Below are 26,435 nucleotides of genomic sequence, written 5' to 3'. Positions count from 1 at the left end.
CAATGCACAAACTATGCCAAAGCACAAATACAAAGAACACGAATGTAACAGCCAGCATACAACTTAAGAGGAGTAACTTCAGGCGCTTCACTGAATTTTAACTGTGATATTATAGATGGTGGGGACTTTTTCCAGGGAATAAATACTTACATTGAAAACCTCAAGTGTCAAGTAAAACACTTATCAAAGTCACACTATACAGACTGCTGCCACCATAACTATCTTCTGAGGTCACCATGTTTTCTCCAGTTTGGTTTTACAACTCTGATAACCAGGAGACAGAGAAAAGGAATGTGGAAGAGTCAAATGATACTACTACTCCATAAAAATCTACTTAGTTTTCTACTGATCTACAGGAGAACTGTGAATTTGAAGCTTATAAAGACTTAGCACTAACATTTCTGGATTGCAGGTAAATTGCAACTTGTAAATTTAATATTCCTCTGTATCACAGGATTTCTACTTCAGTTCTGTGTTTTGCTCCACAGACAGCTACCTACGTATAGAGAAGGGGAGAGGGGAGAGGGGAGAGGGGAGAGGGGAGAGGGGAGAGGGGAGAGGGGAGAGGGGAGAGGGGAGAGGGGAGAGGGGAGAGGGGAGAGGGGAGAGGGGAGAGGGGAGAGGGGAGAGGGGAGAGGGGAGAGGGGAGAGGGGAGAGGGGAGAGGGGAGAGGGGAGAGGGGAGAGGGGAGAGGGGAGAGGGGAGAGGGGAGGAAAACTACACTAACCTGTAAGATGAGCAACAAATGAGGTATGGCAGCAGGACAGTGACCTGAAGCAATAGCTGCAAAAAAGACATGCCCTTGCACAGTCTAAGTCATACACAGGAGCTGTACAAGTTGCAAGCTTTTCCCTCCAGCCATAAAAATTACGCAATGCGTACTACCTCTGTGCCACATACACAAAGAATACTTTTATAGAAACAGTTTCATAAAAATATTACAAACTGCTAGAGCAATTACTAAAGTAACCTGTCAAAAATTTGTCAAAATGTTTAGAAAGATCTTTCCTTACTAGTGCAGGCCTTTATTTGCTAAAAAAAAAGAATAAACTGGAAGGTGCTGTTTGGTAGTCTGAACTATTTCATCTGCGTATCCACTTAGTCCACACTAAGAGACACTAACAATGTCTTTTTGGCCTTACAGTAGCACAAGCAACATGACTGCTCCTCCTTTTCATTTCACTTGCAAAGAAATATATTCACTATACTGTACTACATACCCAGAAAACAGACTGCTTAAGAGAAGCAGAACTCACAATAAGGAGAAAAAGTGAAGCCAGCTGCCAAATTGAACTTTTGATTCCTCTTAACATCAATCCCCATCAGCCTAAGTTAAAAAATTACATACAAATACAGTGAATTTCTGGACTTCGTGGCTGCAAGGAAGTACAGGAGGCAGATAAGATCAGTAAGCTAAGAAGGGATGAAAAGAATTCATGGATAGCAAGTTCTTAAAAAAAAAAATTAACAGGCATGTTCCAAAACATCTCCAATCAGACAATGGATTCTAGAGTGCTGGCAGAGGGGGAGGAAAAGGGATCGCTATTTGGTTGCACATAGTTTCTTCCAAGCAGCTTCTCCTTCTGCTATTCTCCAGGACAGCACGGGACTAGTTCAACCACTGGTCTGCCCCAACAGGACACTTTTCTTATTTTTAATGTTACTCTAACATTGAAACCTGCCTAGGTCACACAAAAACTAACACTTTCCATGGGCAGGGGAATCCCAGAACTCTGAAATCTGTCTTGTTTAAATTACACGTCCTGGTTTTCTTTTGTTTTGTTATCAAGAAAGCTAAATCTAAGATAGGAAGCAAAGCCTTTTCGATTAAGAGTCATTTGCTATTGTTTTATGTAGTCAGAAGGAAGTCCCAGTTTACACAAACAGCCACACTGCCCAGAGATCAACACAGGGGAAATCTTTGCAAGCTTTCTTTTTTTAATCTGACATTAATTTTAGATATAACAGCTTTAAACCTATTTGCATGATTTTGTACATAATCTGTTGCCACACCACTTCTGATATATTCTTATCTAATATTTCATAATAAACTGATCAACCTAAATCAAGTCCCTAAAAGCCCTGTTCTCTAGTTATCATGCAACATCAGCAAAGCTTTGGTACATGCCCGTCTAATAGCACATTATCGGATGTAAGACACTTAAAAAGACAACACGCTGAAGTACAGAGCAGACTAAGGCTGCATTTTATACAACAAACAAATACGTGTGTGCTCCATGATTAATACATTAGGAGTTCAGTATCCATATTTAACACTGAAGGAAAAAGATTATTATCTCTTCCACAAAAGTCAACAGCAAAGAAGCACGAGTATGTGGATTAGTGACACTGTTGTGCTTACAGGCGAGACGTCAACAATCTTGTCCTCATAACTGTCATACACACACAAACACCCAGTGTTTAATCTCCATGGAATTATCATGGGAGAGCGCTTATACTTCCAAAAGACACTAAACAGGAAAGCTGAACACCATGAACTTCACAGGCTTCTAGATATATACTGCCTGCATTCAGCTTAAGAATTTAAAAGCAAAACCAATCACGTATGTTAGGATCTCCTACATCTCAGCTCCCCCACAGCTACTAAAAGGATAAGAAGTCTGCCAGTACTATGACCTCTAACTACTCAGAATCTATACAGCAGCAAAGCAGGTCTGGCAAGACAATGCCAAAGAGAAACACAACTCCTGCTCTTGCTTCAGCTGCAGATCTAACAATAGATGCAATGCATTCCACAGATCAAATAGAGCTGCAAATACTCCCAGCATTTTTTGCCATGGTCACATCAAGTACGCAGACTATGTCACTGAATTCTCCCCAAACTGGGGAAACACCGGGGGAAGTCTTAGGGCTTCTGCAGCCACATTTGAAAATAGCTTTTTAATTATAATCTCTGAAGACGAGAGTAAGCAAATAGATTCTAAAGTGGTTTGAGCTGACCAAGCCTTGTCTAAAACTGTAGATCAAGACACTCTAAAGCTAGGAAACAAAACCACTCATTTTAAGCAAAATTTTAAAATGCGAACTAAATTTAGGATTAACAGTTCAGCTGAGGCTTGTCCAATTAATCCAAATCACAGAAAAAAATAACAAAAAGCAGGATTTTAAAATAGTTTTAATTTGCATTATAAAAAATAAAATTCAATAATACTAATGTTCAATTAACCTCAAAACTTTTAATACGAGAATAACAGCAAAAAAGCAGATACCTAATTTTAGACAAAAAATAAGATTCTGCTTCCAACTTCCACAAAGCTTGCAATGATATACAATTTTAACAAGTGCTAGGCCTTGTTCACCAGCATTTACTGAAGTTTAGACAAAGCATGGATTGCATGAAAAGCTTCATAAACAATATTTATTTTGACTAAGCATAATTAAGTTCCAAAACCCTGAACGGCGCTAAGTTATTGAGGCAAAACACAGAAAACATGCAGAATGGCTATATGCATTAACACAAATTTGAAAACTCCACTACCACTGAAGACCTCTTTATCCCATTAAATTTTCTGGTAGCAGCTCCATGACATCTGGGCTACAAATCCAAGCTATAAGACTGCCTTGTGGATGTTCTCCCAATCATCCCATCTGCAGGTATCTGTAACCCTACAGTAATCATGTGGAAAGTGCACCTGGCAGGTTAAGCTAACAGAAAGACAATGACTGCCAAGTGACCAGAGAAAGCATTTGTTTTGTTTAGAACTCCACTGATAGAGGTTTAAAATGCAAGTTTCTATTCTACATTTTCATTTGTGCCTTTGCTGGCCCTGGTAGATAAGATGTACAGGTGGGAGTGAAACACAGTACCCATTTTTTGAAAGGAACATGATGCTACTGCCAAGAAAAATGGTCACTTACCTCACACCACTGGATTTTATTTGGTACAGTAAGTTATATTCTTTCTGTACAGGCATTCAGTAGAGGTGGATAAAAAGACTGGACAGTCTCCTCACTGCCATTCCCTTTTTGATTTGTTCTTCCATATTATGTATGAAGTGCTTTAAGCCTAACAGCCGACAGGAAGACAGCAGCATGAAGTTACTCACTTAAACCTAAAGATACTCAGCAGCGTACAGTAGATTAAAGGAACTCCATGAAACGACTAACTACAAATAGTAGCTTGTTGCAACACAAAAGGAAAGCAAAATGAAAAGGCTTTCCACATTTTTGAGCCATTTTGCAGACATAAGTTGTCATACTGAAAATTTTTAGTGAAAATTCCACTAGTTTCTGTAGGCAAGTAATCCATGATTATCAGTTTAAGAGCTTATCCCCTAAGTGGACCAGCTAGCTACACAGAAAATTAGCTGTGTACAAAGAAGGCAATCTGCATGTATCTTTTCAGGTACTATTTTTGCTAGGTGCAGAATCCACAACAACTGCTAATTACACCTCGGCAAAATTCACTCCCATCGTACATATAAAACAGCTTGAATCAGAGATTTATTTTCAAGTAAAACATTTTGCTCTAAAACCAATTAGCTTATACTGTGGGAGAAAAACATAACATACTGACTGTAAGTCACAAAATACTCTCTAATGCTTTAGACTTCCTTGAAGGTCTTTAAACTATGTAGAATCCTGTAACAACAATATACCTCATTCTGATGAAAACCTAGAGTTTCTCCTGAAAGTCAGAGCAAGTTCAAGTATTTTAGATTCAGTGCAGAACTCTGCTACAATCCACTGCAACAAACAACAGCCTGGGTCAGACTGAAAGGATTTTAATCAGGCGCCTGTGACACAGGGGTAAGGGAACGAAATCTGAAGCATACTGAAGTTGTATAAGTATAGCAAGAGAGGAGATGACAGGTTATTCCTGCAAAAACAACTTCATGCCCTCTTTTAGGTTACAATCAGTAGGCAGTAGCCCAACATCTTACCCCCTGAACTGTTACTACTACTGATCCAACTACTACTTGGATCCCACGAGGGTGAACTCACTACCTCAAACATTACAAGGAAACCTCGTGTCATTCTCACTATTTACACTTCAGTCTTTTCTCTGCAATTCTATTAGTGATGCTAGCAACAGACTGTTCCACACTGCTTTTTACAAAGCTCATGTTTTCAACTGTGCAAAAATTTGCAAGTTTCAACTAAGATGGATGACATTTTTTAACATTTTTAATATATATTTTGTGTCTGCATTTCCTGTGGATTTTTTTCCCTATGAGAAAACACTGAATGTCATAGCTGCAAGCCTCAGTTTTCAGAAGAGTGCAGTTTTGGGGCTTAGGCTGAACAGATCCCATTCCAAGCTAAAGGGAAACTCAGCAAAATTCTCCCTGAAATTACTACCAATGTATTTTCAGTTAGTGTTCAGAACCCCTCAGACCATGGAGAAATGTCAATTAGATTTACAGAAGCCTGTGGCCCAGCAGTTATTTCTCAAATCAGATGCAAGGTTCTGAATGGGGAAGGAAGGAAGTTGTCAAGTTTATTAAGATCCTATGTTTAACTCGAATCTTAAGAAAAAGAGCAGCATAAACTATTAGTAAAGACCTGCTAACAGATAACAAATACATCTTCAACATTACTTAAGAACTAATAATGTCAAATAAATCTAATTTCCTCTAGGTCTTCTGGAGTCCTACACTAATTACTGTAGGGAAGTAGCAGATCCTGTAGTATGACTTGGTTCTTGACAGAATTTACAGGCCATTTTCATCAGAAAGAAATACATGAAAAATACTGTAAGAAAAGCAGAAAGGAGTTTTAAAACCATATTCAGCTAGCAGCTAGCAGTGTTACTCTCAGAGTAAATACATCCAGTGCAGTTTTGCAATACCTGTCCTGCAGCAGGACTCTAAAAATATGGAAGAGTATGCTTGCTATCATCAGAGGACAGAAGCCCAGAAGGAAACGCAAGCAGAAAGGAGGACAGGATAATTATTCTGAATAATACCAGCATACTGGAAAAGTGACTGGAGGAAAAAAAAAGTTCAGGTCTACATTTAGATATATTCCAGTGAACACACTTAAATCAGTACATTACGGACTAGGCAACAATCAGCCCTGGCTTCCAAATGAGGTAGACCAAGAGGAGAGCAATAACTGCAGGAGGTCTAAAAAGCAGCCCACAATGGAAGATTACTGAAATCGGTGATTTTAATCTTGAAAATATTTAGGAGAAACATATACCTTTACATACATTAGAGGTAGCTTCAAAGGAGAATAAACTCTTCTCTAATGTCTACAGTTCCTGAGTATGAAGCCTTAATATACAGAAAGATAGATTTAAATCACATAGTGAGACAAAAACTCCAAAGATAATTCAGAATGGGAGTAAGATCCCCAATAGAAGTGATACCATCTCAGATTAAAGATGCATTTAACTTAGGTGCCCAAACTGCAATCTACAGACCAGAGTCTGCAAGAAAAATCTGTCTACCCTGAAATCTGCCTACCCTGACTGCTCCCAGTACCATTTTGCCTCAGAGCCTCCCAAGCACAGTTACTCTGAAAACCTGTTCCTTGCTGCTCTGAGGGTACCACAACACCTCCTTCCTTGATAACAAGGCCTTCATCTGCCACATAGCCGTTGCATCACTCACTATAGAGCAGCTGCGCCTCCAAGTATCTAAAAGCAGTCACTGAAGTCGTCTGTGCTATTATATAAAGACAGGTGATCGTTAACGGTCTTTTAGGTATATGGTAAAGGAGAGATGAAGATAGACCAATTCAAAGCATCTTCAGAGAAAGCCTAAAGGTCTAACACACGCAAAACACTAGAACAATGACCTAAGTCTCAAGGTTCTTCCCAGTCCTGCCATAAAAACTGACAAATAAATACTGATAGATCTCAGTTTAGTTCAAGTTAGTGACTCTAATTAAGCACAATATGAGCAGAACATAAATCCCTGAAGTTAGTGTTCCTCTCTGGTAAGTACCTACCGTTGTAATCAGTTTCGGTTTTCTTCACATGCAAGCTCTACCAGCAAGATAAGAACTACCAAAAGTATACTGATTCTAGATAGCATATGTGGTTGAGATCTCATGTTCCAAATCTATATGTATTTCAAATATCACAGGACATTGTCTTAGGCTAATTATTCCCAATTTTAAAGATTGTGAGAAATCACACTGTACTACTGCTAAAAAAAAACCTTCAAAGTTAAAAAGAAAGGTACAACAGTTAAGAACAACTGGAAGTTCTGGTTGCTTCTATATGAGAGGGAAAAGTGACTTATGATTGTAAACCTGTTAAGAAGTCTTATATACTTAATCCTGTCATCCCCCCCACCTTTTCCCTCCGACTTAGGCTAGATGGACTGAATAGTAAATGAACAGCTCATGGGTTTCTTCATTAATGAATGTGAACTTTTTGCACATTAATCAAAACCTGTTCTGAATACCAAATTCAGAAGTTATTTGGGGTTTAAGCACAGTGTCATAAACTACAGCAATTGAGAGCTTCAAACTTGGACATACCTATTTTTAAGAAAGTATCAAAAGTTAGAAATTAAAGGAGAAACAGATAAGAAGTTGTTTCCTCCACTGCAAGAACTAAAGGACAATAACTGGTGTACCAAGTCCTCTGACATTGCTCGTTTAATCTAAAATGATCTGGAGCCTTTTGTCTTCAGCAGTCATATAATGCTCTCAGTGCTCTGGAGGATTAAAGTATATGCTGAATAACAATGTTTTGACAGATCAGGCCCACGGTCTTAAGTTAGTCAATAAGAAAACAAGGCAGGACACAGCTAACATAAATCCCTGGCAACTCTGAACAAGTCAACCAGCACCAAAGGACAGAAACTCCTCAAAAAATAAAAAGCACTCAGTTCTTGGAAAAAGCACTGAACTGAGACCACAAAATCTTCTCTTCAAGCAGTTCCCTACCTCATTCATTACAGACTTTCCAGTCTCTGCAACAGAGAAGGACAACTTAAAACAACAACAAGAAAAGGCAGCCTTCAAACCACAACCTATTTCCTGCTGCAAACCAGAATCCAGCCTCTATTCTAGGGGAGGAAAGTAACATATAATTGTTCACATGCTTCCACATTGTCATCACATAATTCTGCATATAGTGCAGAATGCATACAGGTATTAATTAACGATCAAGAGCTGGAAGGCTAGTGTGACAGAGTACATAAAGAATATATTTACTTATTTTCAAGCGCCAAGCAGAACTTTGGACTACTTGTATCAAGTCTACAGGATTTGCCCCAAAATTTCAGTTGTGGGGGAAGATGATGGATATGAAAAGCTGACTGTTTTGTAATGGCCCTATTTAGCAGCGTAGTACCTGAGCTAAAAAAAGAAATCAAAACAGTATGTGCTACTCTGACAGTGACTACTTTCACATGGCAATCATTGACATGCAAATGAACAGTTTGTTTACCTACCACATCTTTTTGTTTATTTTTTTATATACTATAAAGCACAAAAAGGAAGAAGAGATTGAAGGGACCAAAAGGAAGAAAATATTTTAAAATAGTGTTTGTTCCTAGCTGTTAATTTTTGCTCTCAACTGTTTGCCTGTTCATCTCAAAGGATGAAAACGTCTGTGGAGATTTTCTTTAGCCCTGGATGCTGTCAGCAAAACCACAGCTGTTACCAGACTTGGAGGAAAAAGTATCTGAAAATAAAAGTAAACTCATTAGTATTTTAAAGCATTTAACTTTTAAATGTTCTTTGTCCTACAACCAGAACAGTTTTAGAACATCCATTTTCTACTTTGAGTTCCTTTAACATCTCCTTAAGTAGCCTACCAACACACTACTTATATATCCAAGTCAAATTTTCCAGTTTCCTGTACATATCCTAGAACTTCTCCATTCCACACACTAGAATAAGTTAATTTCATCAAAGTTACACATAAAAATGTTAGCTTCACAAGTAAATTATGTTCTGCCCCTCTCTTCAAGAAGAGGAGGCAGTTTTACAAATTCCTACTGTTTCCTGTGCCAAAAGATACCTTTAAATCAAGTCATCATAGCATTGAAAACCAAAGGCTACATTCTCCTTCTTGCCAAACAGTTCTGCAATGGAAGCAAAGATTCACCTTCCCAAAGCAGAAAGCAAAAAGTCCCCAAGCATCCCCATCCATATCCTTAAATCATTTATCTGTTAAGAGAGCTCAGTCTCACCAAGAATACAATGACATAAGAATTTTTTCAGCTTGCATCAGGTCCTCTTTGTGTACACAGAGAAACAGTTTTTATTGGGTCTGTCTGAGAACAGGTATGCAACATTCTGGCATTCAGCTCTGACTTAAGCAGCAGACTACAAGAAAGAAGACTGTAATATTAAAGGTTGCTTGCTCCTTTAAAGATGCTTTATATATTAGAGTCATCCCCTTGGCAAAACATGCAAGAGATCAGCACTGAGAAATGTTTTGAACGCTTTCTAACTTCAATTTGACTCTTCCTTTTGTTTTCCGCTTTATTGAGAAGCCACACAAGTAAATTCACAATAACACTAAAAATCAGCTACTTACAAATCTGCTTCAGACTGGCAATTTAAAGAGGTGTTAGACAACGGCATATTTAAATTCTAAGAGCCAAAAAAAATGACAATATTTGACCTGCTAATTTTAGTATCTAAATTTCAGCTTAGATTTTGTAAGCTGGCTTTCAAAATCCACAACAAAATTCAGGTAACATCTTAAAATAAGACAGATTATGATACAGGACAAAACGCCATAGCACATAAGACAATGCATGCATTTTATTCTTAAAAGCACAGCATTAGAACCCCGCAGCTTTCAATTTTCTGTATTTCAGTCATCTATATCACATAACAGCCTTTGAAGCAAAGATCAAATTAACATCCTTCTAGCTTTCAAATATTTTTGCCTTCTTTCCTCTATGGAAGTCTAACTAGATTATAAAAATAATGCCTTACCAGATGCTGTCATTTGTCCATTACTTAATTACTGGTTCCAGAGCCACAGAAGATAATTTTCCCCAACACACCCTAAACATTTATTCCAGAATCCATCTAGAGTGAATGTAAAGAATTTACATGCTGAAATTGGTTGGTTCTAGCACTGGGGGGAGCAGGGAGGTATGGAGGGGCGGTGTCAACATATTCAAATGTCAAAATTAATTCTAATCATTGAAAAAATAAATGGATCTTTTGGTTTTAAGAGTCACATAGCACCATCTATATTAACTTTTTCTGCATCCCACTTAAAGGTTTTCAGAATCCATAGCCTAACATTTTTTCCATAGAAGAAATTTTCTCCCGTTAGAAGTCTTAACATGTTGCTTGGCAATACCATCCCACCTCGGGGAAAATAACCACCCGCCCTTTTTGTCTGGTCGGAAGCCTGATTGCGTTGCACAGGTGTCCCATCCATCTGAAAACAAAGAAAGGCTCTGCAAGTACACTGACGTCACTGCAGCTACAGCAAGCACCAGAATAGAAACTCAAATATCTACTTCATAGTACAGTCCTACAGGAAGCCAGAACCATACCCTCCTGTTAAAGTATAAAATGAACGTGCAGAGATATGTGCCGGGAATACAAATTTAATATATCCTGTACTAAGTGACATTTTATTTGTTGCATAGCAACAGGAATCTACTGCAGGAAAACAATATGGAACTTTTTTTTTTACTTGCCAAGCTACAATTAACCCTAGCCTTCCTGAGAAACAGAAGATCAACAGCATAAACTTTAACCTTCACCACCAATCTAACTAAAGATGCTAAGTCCAACACTTACTCTGTTTTACATTAAAATGATTCTGTACATTTAATCCATTGCAGGGCATGGTGCTGCTGAGAGAAAGTTCATTGCTTCAGTGCATATGGCCAGCAACATTTTAATTCTGCAGTAATGTCCAAAAAGTTCTTGGATGGATAGAATTTCCATTCTGAACTATGGAATGCTTTCATCATTTTACACCAGAATTTTGCTTTACTATGTAAAAAAAAAAAATAAAGCTCTCAAATGCTAGAAGAAAAGCCTATAGCTTTATTTCTAAATAGTCCTGCTTTGTTTCACTGCTCTTGTGTGGTTTTTTGTTTGTTGGGGGGGGAGGGGGTTTGTTTTACAAAAACAAAACAAAACAAAAAAAAAGCAGCCAAACAGTATCAACCCAAACTACTTTGAATTTAAGATCTGTTACAAATTTTAAGTTAAACTATGTGTGGACATCTAAACTGCATTTCTGTTCACAGAGGAAAAAGTTTTTTTGGAAGGCAACATGAATTGTTAAAAATATCTCCCCCTTTCCTGAAGAATCGGAAATTTATGATCACTCACCTGCTTGGGAAATTGATACACTGATAAATCATAAGTTACGTGAAAATATCTAACACCAAATCAGGCAGATTCCACTCTGTTTTTTGTTTGTTTTTCTTAAACACTCTCCTCATTCACAGGAGTTTGCCACAATAAAAAAAAGTCATGAAACCTGAAAGCATTCCTAAGAAATAATAACTAATAACACAGTCTTCATCCTAACATCACTTACCAAATATGTGCAATGTACTTAGAATAAGTTAAGGAAAATAGTTATGAAGGCCTAGATGACATAAACCAAACCATTAATGAACAAATTTACAATTTTTTCTCATGTCAAAACAGCTAAGGATTTCTCATCCCGTGAAGTCACTTTTCTCCTTTATCCACATCTAGTGATCCACAGAATGGACCAGAGTGAAATCAGACACGTGATCAAAGATGAAGACTGCAGCAAACATATGAAGTTAATACCTTCATGAACAGGCAGCACACAGAGGTTACCATCACATATGACAGTGTTTTTATTGTTTGGGGCAGTAAGGAGTTCAAGAGGAGAGGTTGCTTGTTTTGCACCCACTTCCTATATGAAAAGGATGCACAAAGTATTCAAAAATGGCTTAACTGTACACTCTTCTATGCTCTGCTGTGTAACTAGGGGCTTCAACAGGCCAAAAATAACATCCTAGTATTAAGTATTATTATTAATCATATCTGAAGATGCAACCCTTGCAATACAATCCACTTTTATCTGCATCTTACAGATTTACTATACACAAGTCACACTAGTGACCAAGACCACCTCTCCACAAAAATAGCACCAATGGGTTCCTCAAACAAGGCTCTTCAACTATTTTTTCCAGTGATTCCCATTACTCAGATACTTCAAAGGAAAATACACCCTCACGCTTCATGTGGAAAAAATAACATTTGAAAAGTATTTTTACAATGTTACTTTTTTTCCTTTGCAAAGCAATCTCCGTTTCCTTTATGCAGACAGCACAGTTTCAGTGTAATGCAAAAACAAAGAACAATTTAAATAGTATCCTACAAATGCTTAGCTCTGTTCAGGCACCTAATTCTTTACTCTTCGATATAAGAATTAAGCCACATATTGCTACTAGGTCAGATATGAAACTATGAGCTACCGATAAAAATAAGAATAGACATTTACCTGTATCTGCAACGTGCCTGCAAAAATCCACACAATACAAAACCTCCACATGGTGTCTCCAAAGAATTCAGTAACTTTCTCATGAGCTCAGCACTTGAACAGCTGAAAGCTTGTCCATGCCCTGTTCCCACCACTGCAACAGTAGATCTAATAAAAGATATTGCGTCTCCTTATAAAACCTGTCTTGTTTATATCCTTAGAGCAACATTGATACAGCAACAGTAATCATAACCTGCAAGACAAACCTTTGTGTTTCTCTTACTGTCATCCATTTGTGAATTTAGCCAGTGTTGGTAAAAGTGGCAACTAAAAGCATAGAAATGTTCTATCAGTGAACAAGCAACGTACAGCAAATAAAAAATACACAGGGATACACACTGGTTTTAAAGTTGCGTTTACAGTATGACAAGCCAAGAAGCCCAAGATGCACTGTTCTTCCAAACATTATGAAAAGGCTGCCAAAATACAAGATGAACTCACTGAACCCAGCAGTCCAGATTTCCTCACCTCAAAAAGTAGTTGTAAGGTCAAGCATAAAGTTCAGCAGTAATGATTTTGAGAATAATTTATCTATGAAGTACTTAATTGAGTTGATCGCTAAACTAAAAGCTACTAGGCTCATCACACCATACTGTTGGAACTAATACAATGGTACTACCACAACCCTTGAGATTGCAGCACAACGTGTAAACAAATTTTGCACCCTATACTTTTTATGTATTTGATGCTTTGGTCTTCTCCCTCAATCTCACATCAAAATTTTAATCTGAAACACACTACTACGTTTCCACTTAGTAGCTAAAAACCCAATGAGATCACTGAAATGCTATGAAATCTCATGCTCAATGGCTCTCCAAAACATGTAACCCTGAAGAAGTAGCTGAAGTACAGGATTCAACTTCTGCTTAAGTTTATTAGCAACAACATAATACTCAAGTGCTCCAGCCATTCATCTGCTCTTCCTTCTACTCTCGATCAGACATAGGTTCCCTGCTAGCTTTCTAAGTTTAACTTATCTCAGACTTCTCTTCATCAGGACAACATTGAACAGGGGAGGTCTTTGATGCCTTTGTTCACCCCTCAAACAGCATGCTCTAACCAAGAGAAAAGTAGTGACTACCATATGCAGTGACTATTGTCTTCACAAGGCAGTTCTACATTTAAAACATGTTTATTTCATATGCATACAAACACTTTGTACCTCCATTCAGTGCGTGTATCAGTTACTTCCTGCATCACCCTCCTGCTCTACTCACACTACAGTGATTCAACTGAATGCATCAGTGTATAACAATAAATTAAAACACAGCAGTAGCTTCTTGAGTTCTGACTATATTCAGAGGTTCCTATCAAAGCAGGAGTATCCTCAACTATAAAAAAGTACCTCTAAACCTAATTCCAAAGAAAATCAGTATTTTTCCTAGAGTAGTACATAACCACAACCAAACTATGCCTGCTCTTAACTAGTATGTTCGGTGATTAGACCCACACACACAAAAGCCGAGTTTCAGCAGTGATGATTTTCCTAATAGTGCTGTGATTCACTACTTTCATTTATAATCTCTGCCCTAATTAGACTGATTTGGATTCAGTGTTTTGTCAGTCTGCTATGCCATCTATTTCTAATCTATTAATAGAAATTAATTAATATTAATATATAGATGAAATATAATATTTCATCTAATACGTAACAATGTTTATTCTTAAGTTGTAAAGTCCATTTAACTTAATCCACAGTAGCCAACTGCAGCTTTCCAAAAATGGACTTTCTAAATGCATTCAAGACCACAGTACAAGTTTCCTAGTAAAGCTCCACTGTGTTCAAATCTAAATACAAATTTAACAACTTTAAATAAAAAAGTCTGTTTCATTAACTTAAAACAGTACTTTTACAGAAGATTCAGTATTGCTTCATGTTTGCCCAAAGGATCACATACTTTCCTTGAATATCAACAAGAGTTCAACACAGAAGAGGAAATAAAAGATGTACACATTATGATGCACTGTCCATAAAACATAGATGCTAAGCCTTCAAAAGAAAGCAAAGAAGGGGTAGAATATTTTTATAGAACAGGAAAACATACAGAGAAAGCAAGTTTTCAAAACAAGCAGCCATGTGTATTGTTCACTGTAGCATATTATTGATATGAACATCTACAATAGCTAGAGAAGAAAGATACTTGCTAGCCTAGAGTTGTAAGGCTGGTACCTGGAAAACAGTTCCTAACAAAAACTATTTCAAAGGCTATTGATTTTAAGCTGCAACACTACCAAGTTCAAGGCCCAAATTTACTTACAGCATATGCTCAAGTCAGATTTGCCAAGCCAATCAGAAAGCTGAATGGAACCTAAAAATACCAGCCACCTCTTTCCACCAATGCCAGTAAAAATATCACTAATACAGCAGCATTGAAAGTTTTGTTGGAAACACATGAACTACAACAGAACTCTTATCATCTGCTCATTTAGTATTTGCATTTTCAATCCCATACAACAAGCAAAAATGAAACCTCTCCGCAAAACATACAATTCTAGCAGATATGACCACAAACAAAGACATACATGGTCTACACAACTAAAAGATATAAAAGCATTTATCCATAGCCAGATGAGATCACAATAAAACATTCCCTTAACTACATGCCCTTCAAAGTGTTTCTGTTAAAAATTTGGTATCACAGTGCAATAACCTGCAATAAAGTGACAGCAGTCAATGGTCAAATAAAAATTTTAAGTATTAAACTATATTTTAGGAAGTTGCTTCAAGAATGACACAAATTTATTTCCTCTAGAAAGAAAATTAAATAAGCCTCTAGTAGCTAAAAAACTGCAACTAAGTCATAATAACACCTCTACCTATACCAATGATTACTCATGTTCTTTTACTATTCTGCTACATTCCCATTTTTTAAATTTTCTCTTTGTTCAGAATGCACAACAACCTCATCTTCTTTATGGAACTCACAATAAGTACGGTTTACTTTGTAACCTGACTCAGAAAACTGAAAAGGAGTTTCAAATTTGTGAAGAATAACAAAAGAATGGGAGAACATTTGAAACAAAATCCTTCCAATCCTGTTTGTGCTGCAAACCAGGAGTTTATAGAGTTGTTTCTGGCAGCACATCAGTCCAAAGTAGCATTTTTGTACCACCCTCTGCAGTGCAATCAGTTTCCACTGCTCACTCCATACCTCACTGGGTTCCAGCACCTTTATTTATCATAACTAAAGAAAAAAAGAAAATAAAAATAAATTCAAAAAAAACTCCACACCACCATCTGCACACTTAACTTCTGCTAGAACACTAGTTAGACTAGGCTGAAACAGCTTTTACTATTCTTCCTTTATATATGCCAGCTTTGTTTGGAGAACTTTCAATACCTGAATCTAAGACCAGATACTCTTTTGCTTTAATATTGATCATGTTTTCTTCTAATGAGCCTTGCCTAAAAATCACTCCTGGTGAGCAAGAGAATCTTGCTACAACTCCTCAGTAACTTGTGCATTTATTGCCAAAATGCATGTTTACTGCCAGCAGCTCAACTGGAAAGACTAATTCAAAGTAGAGAGACAATTCCTTTCACAACACATTGAACAGTCCCATTTTCTCCACCAGGCTGTCACTAGCATTTGGGCAGCAAACACAGAAAAATGTCCCCATCCCAAGAGCTCTCAAGTAGCAGTTCCATAAGCTGTTCACAAGTGCATACAGAATCATCACACCAGAAGCAGCACACATGTAACTGTCAAAAGGTGGTAAGCATGGTCTTCAAACCATGTGGAACTTACGGAACTTATTTACTCTAGAAATAAGAGAACTTATTTCCTCCAGAAAGAAAATTAAATAAGCCACTAGTTGCTAAAAAACTGCAACTAAGGCATAATAACACCTCTACCTATACCAATGATTACTCGTGTTCTTTTACTATTCTGCTACATTCCAATTTTTTAAATTTTCTCTTTGTTCAGAATGCACAACAACCTCATCTTCTTTATGGAACTCACAATAAGTACAGCTTACTTTGTAACCTGACTCAGGAAACTGAAAAGGTGGAACTTTTCAAACATTAGCTAGCCATGGAACAATACAGTGAAGAAAATTTGTAGTAAGTGATAATAGGGTAGAGGCTTATCAATTATTAAAACTATTAATTAGGAGTATCTGAAATATAACTCAACATTTCCCCATAAAAGCTGTATCAGCACAGGGCATTTTAAAACAAGGCAAAACTACTTCAAACTCAATTACTTAGATATATGCTTTTATTTCTTAAGTTAGAAAACTTGAAAGTTAAAATAAGGTAGTGCAGCCATTTCTAAAAGGAAAAAAAAGATTCTGTATGTTATTAAACAACAAAAATCATTCTTTTCCAGGTTTGCGAGAACATATGGGAAGTTATGGCAGGAGAGAGACAGTAGGACACAACACTGGCTTTTCGTCTGGCAGGTTTAAATACTGACAACCACAAAAGTGGGTTTGCTCCCATCTTAATCCCAAGAGAGATGCCAGCACCCCAAGAACACAAAGCAGTTGTATACAATTCACAAGGACTGGCAGGGAAAGGTAGGGATGGGATGAGGGAGCGAGGTAGGTGCCACCAAAAACTGCTTACATATATTGAAGCTTTTCAAGAAGTCCGACTTCTGTCTCTGCTACATTTATTTTAGCTACTACTAAAAGTCAAATTTTTTGAATCAAACATAAAGAGCACAGATCTTCTGCTTTCTCTCAGCTCTACAGCACTCTTAAAACCCAAACACGTCTGGGTGTTTAGAGAGTTGGCACATGTATTTCTACACTGCTGAGTGGAAGCAGGCATGAACTGTCAAGAGCAATTCTAGAGGAAAGGTCAAAGTACAGAAGGGAATACTATCTGTTTCACTTAATACATTTGTTCTCTAGTAACAAAAGCCAATTACTCTACCTAGTGGTTCGATAACGTACTTCTACAACAGTCTGCATGAAATGCACTGGCATGGCAAGAGGCAGACCTCATTACGAAGTATTTCCAATCACATGCCTAAGGCAGCGCTGTGATATGTCACTTATAGAATAAGGGCGCAAGCAAAGCATCCGCTGAAAGACGTATGGGAAGAATAATTCCTCTCCTTTTTATGGAAGTGCAGAAAAAATTCTTTCACACTACAGTGGCCTGAAGTAGGCCGCTAACTAATTCAGTCCTGTTTTCTGACCTCCAACAACAAACAACATGAAGCCCTGAATAAGAGTCAAGAAAAAACTTGTACATACCCTTCCAGAGAACATTCCTGAATTATACTCACTCCCAGACTGTTTCTAATTTTTAGAGGCTGACAACATAATTGCTAAGATGGTCATAAATAGCTTTTTTCTAAAAAAACTGTATTCCAATTCCCACATCCTCCATTCACTCAATAATCTTTAAAGACTTACACTTTCACTATCAAAATAATTCACTAAGCTCTCCAGAGACCTTGAGGGCAAAACAGTTGTCAAATTCCCTATCAGGTGGGCAGAAACAACTCGTCCAAAAATTACGTGCAACTGTCACAAATAAAAGTCCTAGCTAAAGACAGTACTTCCATCAGACAGATGACTCAGTCCATCTGTTAGTTTACTTAAGAAGAATGAAAGTAACCTGAATTCTTGTATCCACCTGAAAAATAAACCTGCCTACACCACCAATTTTACTCTTGAGATAGAGCAGTTTTAGGAACTGTATTGGTTGCAGTTACGTGTATCCAGCCTAATTTAACTGCCTGCTTGCACTTCCAACATTTTGACAAATATTTCTCAACTATATTAAGCTTTCTACTTCAAAAATGCTATTCATGTAAGTATTAAAACTAAAGTAAAGGCATAATTCTAAAGGTTTACCCTACATAGTGATGTACACAGTAACTTAGTGTCATCACTGAAATTAACGGTTTTGCTGCTCTGGTATTTTACCACCTTAAAAAACTACGTTAATTTCAGTAGACTGAACTATACTACTGTCACTAATGAAACAGTGCTCTTGTATACCCGCTCCGCTGGAAACCCTAGGAAACGTGTGTGGATTTCTTCAAGAATTCCTAGTCCTAATGAAGGTCCATGTTTTGTTACATCTGCTGTGGGCTTTCACTCATGTATTAAAGACAAAAAAGATGATGAGTACGGTATCAGATCTCATAGTGTATTTTGTACCTGGATTAGTAAGCATTCATTATATTTTAAACACTGTATTGACTTTTAAACGATAACATGAATTACGTCCTAAAGCAACACGCTTGATCAGAGAATCTACTGAATGTAAGTAAGTAGAAATTTTAAATACGGTTTAGAGACCACAAATTTAGCTGTTTTTACACCGAAAACACAAGTGAGGATATGACATGGTTTTCTAAAAAGGCAAAATGTATATAGCTGCATGCCCTATCCAAGTACAGAATGAACGTTCCCAAATATGATCTGCATAATAGCCCATCGTAAATGAGTATACAAGGCTCTGGAAATATTAGAATTTAAAATTCAAAAAATACTGTTTCTTTCCTAGTTCCTGCAACTTGGGTAATGAAACCAGACTAAGCAGTCTGCTTTCTGACTAGCACACTAATGAAAAACAATTCTTTCCCACACAAAGAAATGGATGTAGTAATCCCAAAAGAAAGCTATGCAGTTTGATTAAAAAGAAAAGTATCTTGGAAAGCTCATTTATTTTTATTGAGTTAGCATAAAAAATTAGCTAGATACCAAAAAAATAAATGATTAAAATAATGCAGTTAATCTTCGCTGTAGAATCCCAGGTCTAGCAGCATAGTTATATTTATCAGCTTCCATAATACAGAGTTCAACATACGTTTCAATAAAAGTCTGTTCACACATGTTGTTCTTGTACAACTACAATGGGAAGTTATGCTATAACAAGAACCAGGGCACCAAATTGTGCTGTTACCTAGATTTTAATTACATTTTTCCCTCTACCACATTTCAGTCAGCAAGCAAATGGAAATCTCACCGAATATGCCTATTCTTGGATATCTATTATGAGCTAAATGCATTCAGGAAACTATATTAAAGGCAGTACTTAGTCAGCTAACGGCAGTACAATAGGAGCAACAGATGTTCCTGGGAATCAGCTGTTTACCTGAAGCTAGGCAGAGAGACACACAAGCCCTATTCATGCTAGCTTCTGAACCAAGTAACTTCATACTTAGGCTAGAGCATTTAACTGGGATATTTAATATTCAAAGTTTATCAGCAACCTAAAACCCCCAACAGGTGCTACTCAAAGAGCATATAATTTTAATTTGAATACAAAGCAGACTTCTGCAAGAATTAATTCTTCTATACTACTGATGTTTGCATCTCACTGAATCACCAATTATTTGAAGAAGCTCTTCACAATGACGCTTAGATTTATCTGACATAAGGAAAACCAGTTGCTGTTCAGTAGCTGATTAGTTAACCACACAGACAAGATGCAAGATCTTAACGCAAAGTGATCAGAATTATTTCAGGCTTGTGATGGCTGAAGAATAGGCTCTCACACATGTATGTGCCAGAGGACAGATAAGAAAACTGAGGGCTTTTTCCCCCTCCACTCATAGATCATCTCAGAATGACTTCTAGTATTTATTTCTTTTTGTATTGTCTGGAGCACCAACTGCATAACAGCACTAGCAGAATGCAGTTTATGAAGACTACCACCAATATCATGTCAGAAGTATGGGTTTAGTATTAACTGCTAAGATTTACCATCACCTGCAAACAGAGGAGCTACATATACGAAACGCTGACCACTTGCCTCATCTGCCTTGCCACTCCTCCCTCATCACAATTTGCCTTCACCAGAAAACACACATTAAAAGACATTCCCTGAATAAAATACAGCAGGAAGATATTGTTGAAACATGTTTCAGAAATATACTGTCGATCCTAGTCTAAACAAGTCTAAAGAGAGAGCATGCGGTTAAAGCTTGCCATTGTACTGGAGCTGGACCAACTAAACAAAACTGAGTCAATTTAATAATGCCTCTATAAAAGAGAAAAAAAATACTTCTTTAACCACATCATTTTGTTAGCCTGTGTAGTTTAATTGGTACAGTTTGCTGCTTTTTTCCCGAAAGACTTGGGATGGAGTGTTCTTGATGTGAGATTTCTTTGAAATACTCACACAACCACTCAGAGTGACCATCCAACTTGCAACTACATTTTCCTCTTACCGGCTCAATGCTCTGCATTCACAAGTGGGGAGAAAGTTTCACGCCTATAATATACTCATTTGCCTATATTTATTAACTGCTTCAAGTCAGCTATTCAAACATCTAAATAACTGACCCGAGGGTAGGTTCAACCTAGATAATGCTGGTTATGATGGTTAAGAGCATACTTGTGCTCTCCAAGTTGGCATAAGTCCTAACAAACACACCGTTACATCAGCAAAAGAGTAGTCTTGCTGTTACAGCTTACTTCACTCAGCATCACCTGTACAATTAAAACCTCTTCACCAGTACAAAACTCAAATTTATAAGGGGCTTCTCAAAATAATTTTACCAACTTTTGCTAGATTGACCGCACTCATTGCCCTAAAGACTGTCCTAAAGATAATTTTTTAAAAACAACTTTGCTTAAGGATCTGGATTTGAACAGTAAGTTTTGTAAGTTGTAACTTTTTATTTGCAAGGCACCTGACTTCTGCGTGAGCAATGTGAATAAAGGAAAATAAATTTTCACAGGCCAAACAAGGCTGAAAATAACATAGGACATAAATACCTGCACGTAAAGAAAACTAGAGGTAAATACAGCAACACAGTTTTAAACAAAACAGAACGGAGATTGCTCCCAAGCTTCCCACTACAAAGCTACCCTTTCCATTGAAGGTGCACACACACACGAGGGAGACGACCTTTAAAGTCAAATAAAACGTAATTGGGGTTTTTACTGTCGTGGGGAGAGAATTCTAATGACTCGCCCGTTTTTCGCTGGTGGATCCTGCCGATCTTTACTCCAAACGACTGAGTCACCTTTAAGACAAAGAAGGTTCAAAAACAACTGCAAGACGGGCAAAAACCATAAAGGAAAGGAAACAAAGCAAAGCGTAGCTGGGTTCCCCAGTTGTTTAACTGAGGGCCAGGCCTCCAGGGAGGAGCGCGCCGTCCCCGAGCGGAGAGCCCGGGCTGCCGAGCCGCACCGGGTCCTGCACCAACCCAGCGAGAGGATCACGGAAACGGCACAGGCGCTAAAGAGGGGGAGGCGGAAAATCGCCTTCGAATGAATGAGCCGGCGGGGAGGCAGGGGGCAGGCGGGCACCCCAGCCCGGTGTTTACATCTCGAACCCCGAACGCGACACCTCCCGGCGGCCGGGATCCCCCTCCCACCGCCTCTTTATTGATTACACAGGAAAAAGCCCAGCTGCTGCTGCTGCTGCAATGCAACACGCGCCGGGGAAGGCGAAGAAGGAGGGAAAAAAAACAACAAAAAACACACCGGGAGAAGGAAAGAAAGGAAAGAAAGGAAAGAAAGGAAAGAAAGGAAAGAAAGGAAAGAAAGGAAAGAAAGGAAAGAAAGGAAAGAAAGGAAAGAAAGGAAAGAAAGGAAAGAAAGGAAAGAAAGGAAAGAAAGGAAAGAAAGGAGAGGCGCGGGGCAAGCCGGACTCCCGCTGTGCCAGCCCGGGGCAGAGCCCCGCGGGGACCCCGCGTACCCCCCACCGGGTGTTCCCCCCAATGTCCCTGTGTGTGTCCCCGGTGCTGCCCCACGGGGTTCTCGTCGCCCTCCCTACCGGGTGCCTCCCGCACTGTCCCCCTCAGTGTTGCCCCGCGGGGTCCCCGCGTCCGCCCCACCCGTGACATCCCGGGGGTCCTCGTGTCGTGTCCCCCCGGTGTCTCCCCCTCCCGCGTCGCTCTGCGGGGTCCTCGTCGTCACCCCCCCCCAGTGTCGCCCCGCGGGATCCCCATCCTGTCCCTCACTGGGGTCCCCGTGTCCGACGCCCCGGTGCCACCCCGGGGGTCCCCGTGTTCTGTCCCCCCAGTGTCCTTCCCCAGCGTCGCCCCGCGGGGTCCTCGTTCCCCCCATCACTGTCGCCCACGGGGTCCCCATATTGTCCTGTGTCCCCCCAGTGTCCCCCGCTCGGGTGCTGCGCCGCCACCCCCCCCCCCGGTGCCGCTCTCCGAGGGCAACTCGACGGCCGCCGCCGCGGGGGATGGGGACGCGGGGCGGCCCCGCCCCCACCGCCGCTAACAATGGGCCCCTCCCCCCCCCACCGCGGGGCTCCCCCCGGCGCGGCCCGCGCCCCCCTCCCACCCAGCGCCCTGCGGCTGTGGCAGAGCTGGGGGGCACGGGGCTCCCCCCGCCCCAGCGCGCCCACGGCGGGGACGGCCCCTCACCTCATGGTGCTGCCCGGGGTCGGGGAGCCGCTGCCGCCGCCTCGCTCGCTCCGCTCTGCCTCGCGCCCAGCGCGCCGCTCCCCGCCGCTTCGCAGGCGAGCGAGTCCCCCCCCCCCGGCCGCCTCCCGCCCGTCCCCGCCGCTCCCTCCGCCGCCGGGCCGGGCCAGACCACCGCGCCGAGCCGGGGGTGGGAGGGGACCCGAGAGGTGGGGGAAAGGGGCGGGGAGGAGCGAACCAACGCGCGGGAAGGGCGGGGGAGGCGGAGGGGAAGGGCGGGGGGAGCGCGCGGGAGGCCAGAGACACCAGTGGGGCCGCGGGAAGGAGGGGGCGGGACCGCTGGGTTGGGGGGCGAGTCTTATGTTTGAGGGCGTGGCTTTCGGAAGAAGAGGCGGGGCTCCCTTGGAGGAGGCGTGTTTCTGATTGAATGGGCGTAGGTTCACTCGGGGGGGCGTGGCCTCGTGTGAAGGGGCGGGTCTTCTGCTGGTTGTTGAGTGAGGGGGCGTGGGTTTGCGGGGAGGCGGGGGCTATGGGGAAGGGGGGGTACAGGGAGGGGGGTCGGTCCCCCCGCTCGGTGGAGGGGGTGTCCCGGGAGGCTGCTCTCAGCCCGGCCCCAAGGGGGAGTTGTGGCGGGAGTTGCTGCGACTCCCTGCTCACGGGCCGAGGGAGGCAGAGCGGGGAGCGGTGACTCCCAGGAGGAGCACCGGGTCGGGCTGGGAGACGTGGTGAACACACACACCCTCCAGGAGACCTTCCCTCCGCTCCCCTCGGCGGGGTCCGCCCGGTGACCGGCGCGGCGACCCGTGGTGAGACTCGCCCGTAGCGAGAGCTCGGCAAGTGAATGAATCCTAGATTTCCATCACCGACCCCCGCGATCCTGTGGCCCAATATGCACGTTCGGGGACACAAGGGTGTTCGTCCAGCTTTGCGGCTTTCCCGTTATGTTCCGCTATCCCTCCTCCCAGCGCACCGTGTGCGCGGCTTTAACCCAGCTCCTCTTCAGCTCGGTTCTGTTGGGCGCGAATCCTCATTCCCTTCCCTGAACAGAAGTGATGAGCAAGGATCTCTGCAGCTTCCAGGGACGTTAAGGCATCTTAGTGCTTTTGCATCTCTGGTTTCCTTTTTCCCTAACAAATATTGAGTGCTGCAGTTGCCACACCAGAAGGATGGGATGTCATCCAGAGGGACCTGGACAAGCTGGAGATGTGGGACTGTGAGAACCTCATGAGGTTTAAGGAGGCCAAGTGCGAGGTCCTACACCTGGGTTGGAGCAATCCCGATTTTCAGTACACGATGCGGGATGACATAATTGAGGACAGCCCTGCGGAGAAGGACTTGAGGGTGCTGGTTGATGAGAAGCTCGACGTGAGCCAGCAATGTGTGCTCACAGCCTAGAAGGCCAATCATCTCCTGGGCTGCATCAAAAGAAGAGTGGCCAGCAGGTCAACGGAGGAGATTCTGCCCCTCTATTCCTCTCTTGTGAGACCTCATCTGGAATATTGTGTCCAGTTCTGGAATCTTCAGCATAAGAAGGATATGGAACTATTGGAATGGGGCCAGAGGAGGGCTGCAAAGATGGTCAGAGTGCTGGAGCGCCTCCCACAGGAGGGCAGGCTGAGAGAGTTGGGGTTATTGAGCCTGAAGAAGGCTCCAAGGAGACCTTATAGTGACCTTCAAGCACCTGAAGGGAGCCTACAAGAAAGCTGAGGAGGGACTCTTCACAAAGGCATGTAGTGATAGTATTAGGGGCAATGGGTATAAACTGGAGAGGGGCAGGTTTAGACTAGACATAAGGAGGAATTTCCTCACGATGAGGAGTGGTGAACTGCTGGAACAGGTTGCTCAGGGTGGCTGTGGATGCCTCATCCTTGGAGGTGTTCAAGGCCAGGTTGGATGAGCAGCCTGGTCTGGTGGGACTTGTCGCTGCCAGGGTGGAACTGGATGATCTTTAAGATCCCTTCCAACCCGAACTATTCTATGATTCTATGAAATACCAGTGTTTTCTAGCATTTAGTTACTGAAAATGTATTGAAAGTGAGAAATAAATGGGTATATATCTTCTTCATAAATGTCTAGACTTATAAAAAGGTAAAGGATTTTAGAAATATTTATATATTTACATACTTCGTATCTAGGTTTTGCACTTCTAAGTTTTTTTTTACCGTGAATCTCAGTAATTTGACACTGTGCGTCCAACCTCTTCCTTGGTTGATACGATATCTGAGGCAGGGTCATTCACTGTCTATCAATGGTGTCAGCAACACAGTAAGAGAGGAGCTTAAGTAAGAGAGGTCAGTGAAAAAAATGGTCAATTGTTAGAAAATACTACTTCAGCGAAAAGGACAGGTTCTGAAACAGAAGCTAGTGAATAACAGTTTAGTAAGAAAATTAACATGTTTTTACTGGCATAGGGATGATGTCAATGAAAATGTTGCAGTAGAGGTGAATCACAAAATGCAGATGAGTAATCAGAAGAAAAGCAGCATCATACTCTTAAAAATTAAGTGGGTACCTTTGACAACAATGTAAACACAGTCTGAAAAAGGGAACACAAATTAATCTGGTGAATAAATTTACCGTGATTGCTTCCAGAAAATACCAAGGACTAATGACTGACGGACCTCAGTTCTTAAGGAATCGTGACATTTATAGGATCTAGGTTCCTATCATCAGAACATCCTCCAAAATAAAAGAAAGCCATTTTGACGGTGAGAAGTATCTTGGAGGCAGCCAAATATAAATGTTAAGATCCATATCTACCTGGTATCTAGATAGATGCATTCAAGACGTATATCTAATGGGCTTCAGCAGCTACACCAGCAGAAGGAATGGTAGAGACAGTTGGAAGAGGAAGGATTTTGTTCTAACATCTCAGTTGTTCTATGCCAGAAAAAAATCAAGATCATAATGTGACTGTTCTGATACACTGTTTGATCATATTAGTCAAATCTAAAAGAAGTTTGACTGTGACAGGTATATAAAACTCAGTAATATGTCTGGACCATGAGTCTGTCTGAGAGAGAATGAAAATAGACAGAAGCTGTTACTCCTGTAAAATTACTTATTGTTATTTGTGTTATATTACTTGGTGTTCTTAGCCAAATCAGATATGGTCATAGCTTGATTTCTCGAGACAACTCTGTGGTACAATAGAATTTGTAAAAATGCCAGAAGAATCATTATGCATGCTGGCATCACAGATGTCACCGAGTGCAAAGTCATTCTGGACACTAGCTTAGTCAAAAATCCCATTGAATTAATCTGTAACAAAATACTAAATCTGCAGTAACTCATATTACCAGTTACCTGAGAAAGAGGGGAGCCAAAATGATATAGGGCATAAATCAATTATAGATGCTCAGTGCTTTTTTTCTGCCCAGGTCAATTTAGCAATGTTATTGTCAAGAAATTAAAGTAGTTTAGCAGAAGAGTGTCATGTATATATTTATGGTACTGAATTATGCATTGAGAAATCTGTAATCTCTTGTAGCGGGCCCACGTGGTCTCAAGCTGTAATTGTTCAATGTGTCCAAGTCATTTTATGTGATTCTGATGCTATCTTTCTCTCTGACGGGATCCTCCTGCAGCAAAGCATGAGTGTTAATGCCCTCCATGTCACCTCCCACTGCTCTCCCTTCTTCTGGCAATGATGAAAACAGCGTGGCAGAAAGCCTTGGTAGATGGTGGTGTAATGCTAA

The 26,435-nt window shown here is 40.6% G+C and overlaps 1 protein-coding gene across 6 annotated transcripts in view; it reads right to left on the bottom strand.

Annotated features, from left to right (window-relative positions):
* The window catches only part of ENAH (ENAH actin regulator), a 94,571-nt gene extending 71,529 nt beyond the window's left edge, over positions 1-23,042 (bottom strand). For all 6 annotated transcript variants that reach the window (XM_054062072.1, XM_054062073.1, XM_054062075.1 and 3 more), the window contains exon 1: positions 22,741-23,042. In XM_054062072.1, coding sequence (XP_053918047.1) covers positions 22,741-22,745 — 5 coding nt within the window. In that variant the 5' untranslated portion in view covers positions 22,746-23,042. The remainder of the gene's footprint in view (positions 1-22,740) is intronic.
* Positions 23,043-26,435: the final 3,393 nt, after the last annotated feature.

Source organism: Cuculus canorus, chromosome 3, assembly GCF_017976375.1.
Source record: "Cuculus canorus isolate bCucCan1 chromosome 3, bCucCan1.pri, whole genome shotgun sequence".
NCBI classification, from domain to species: Eukaryota; Metazoa; Chordata; class Aves; order Cuculiformes; family Cuculidae; genus Cuculus; species Cuculus canorus.
The sequence above is the reverse complement of the archived record's forward strand: the minus strand, read 5'-3'. Positions and strand labels throughout refer to the sequence as shown.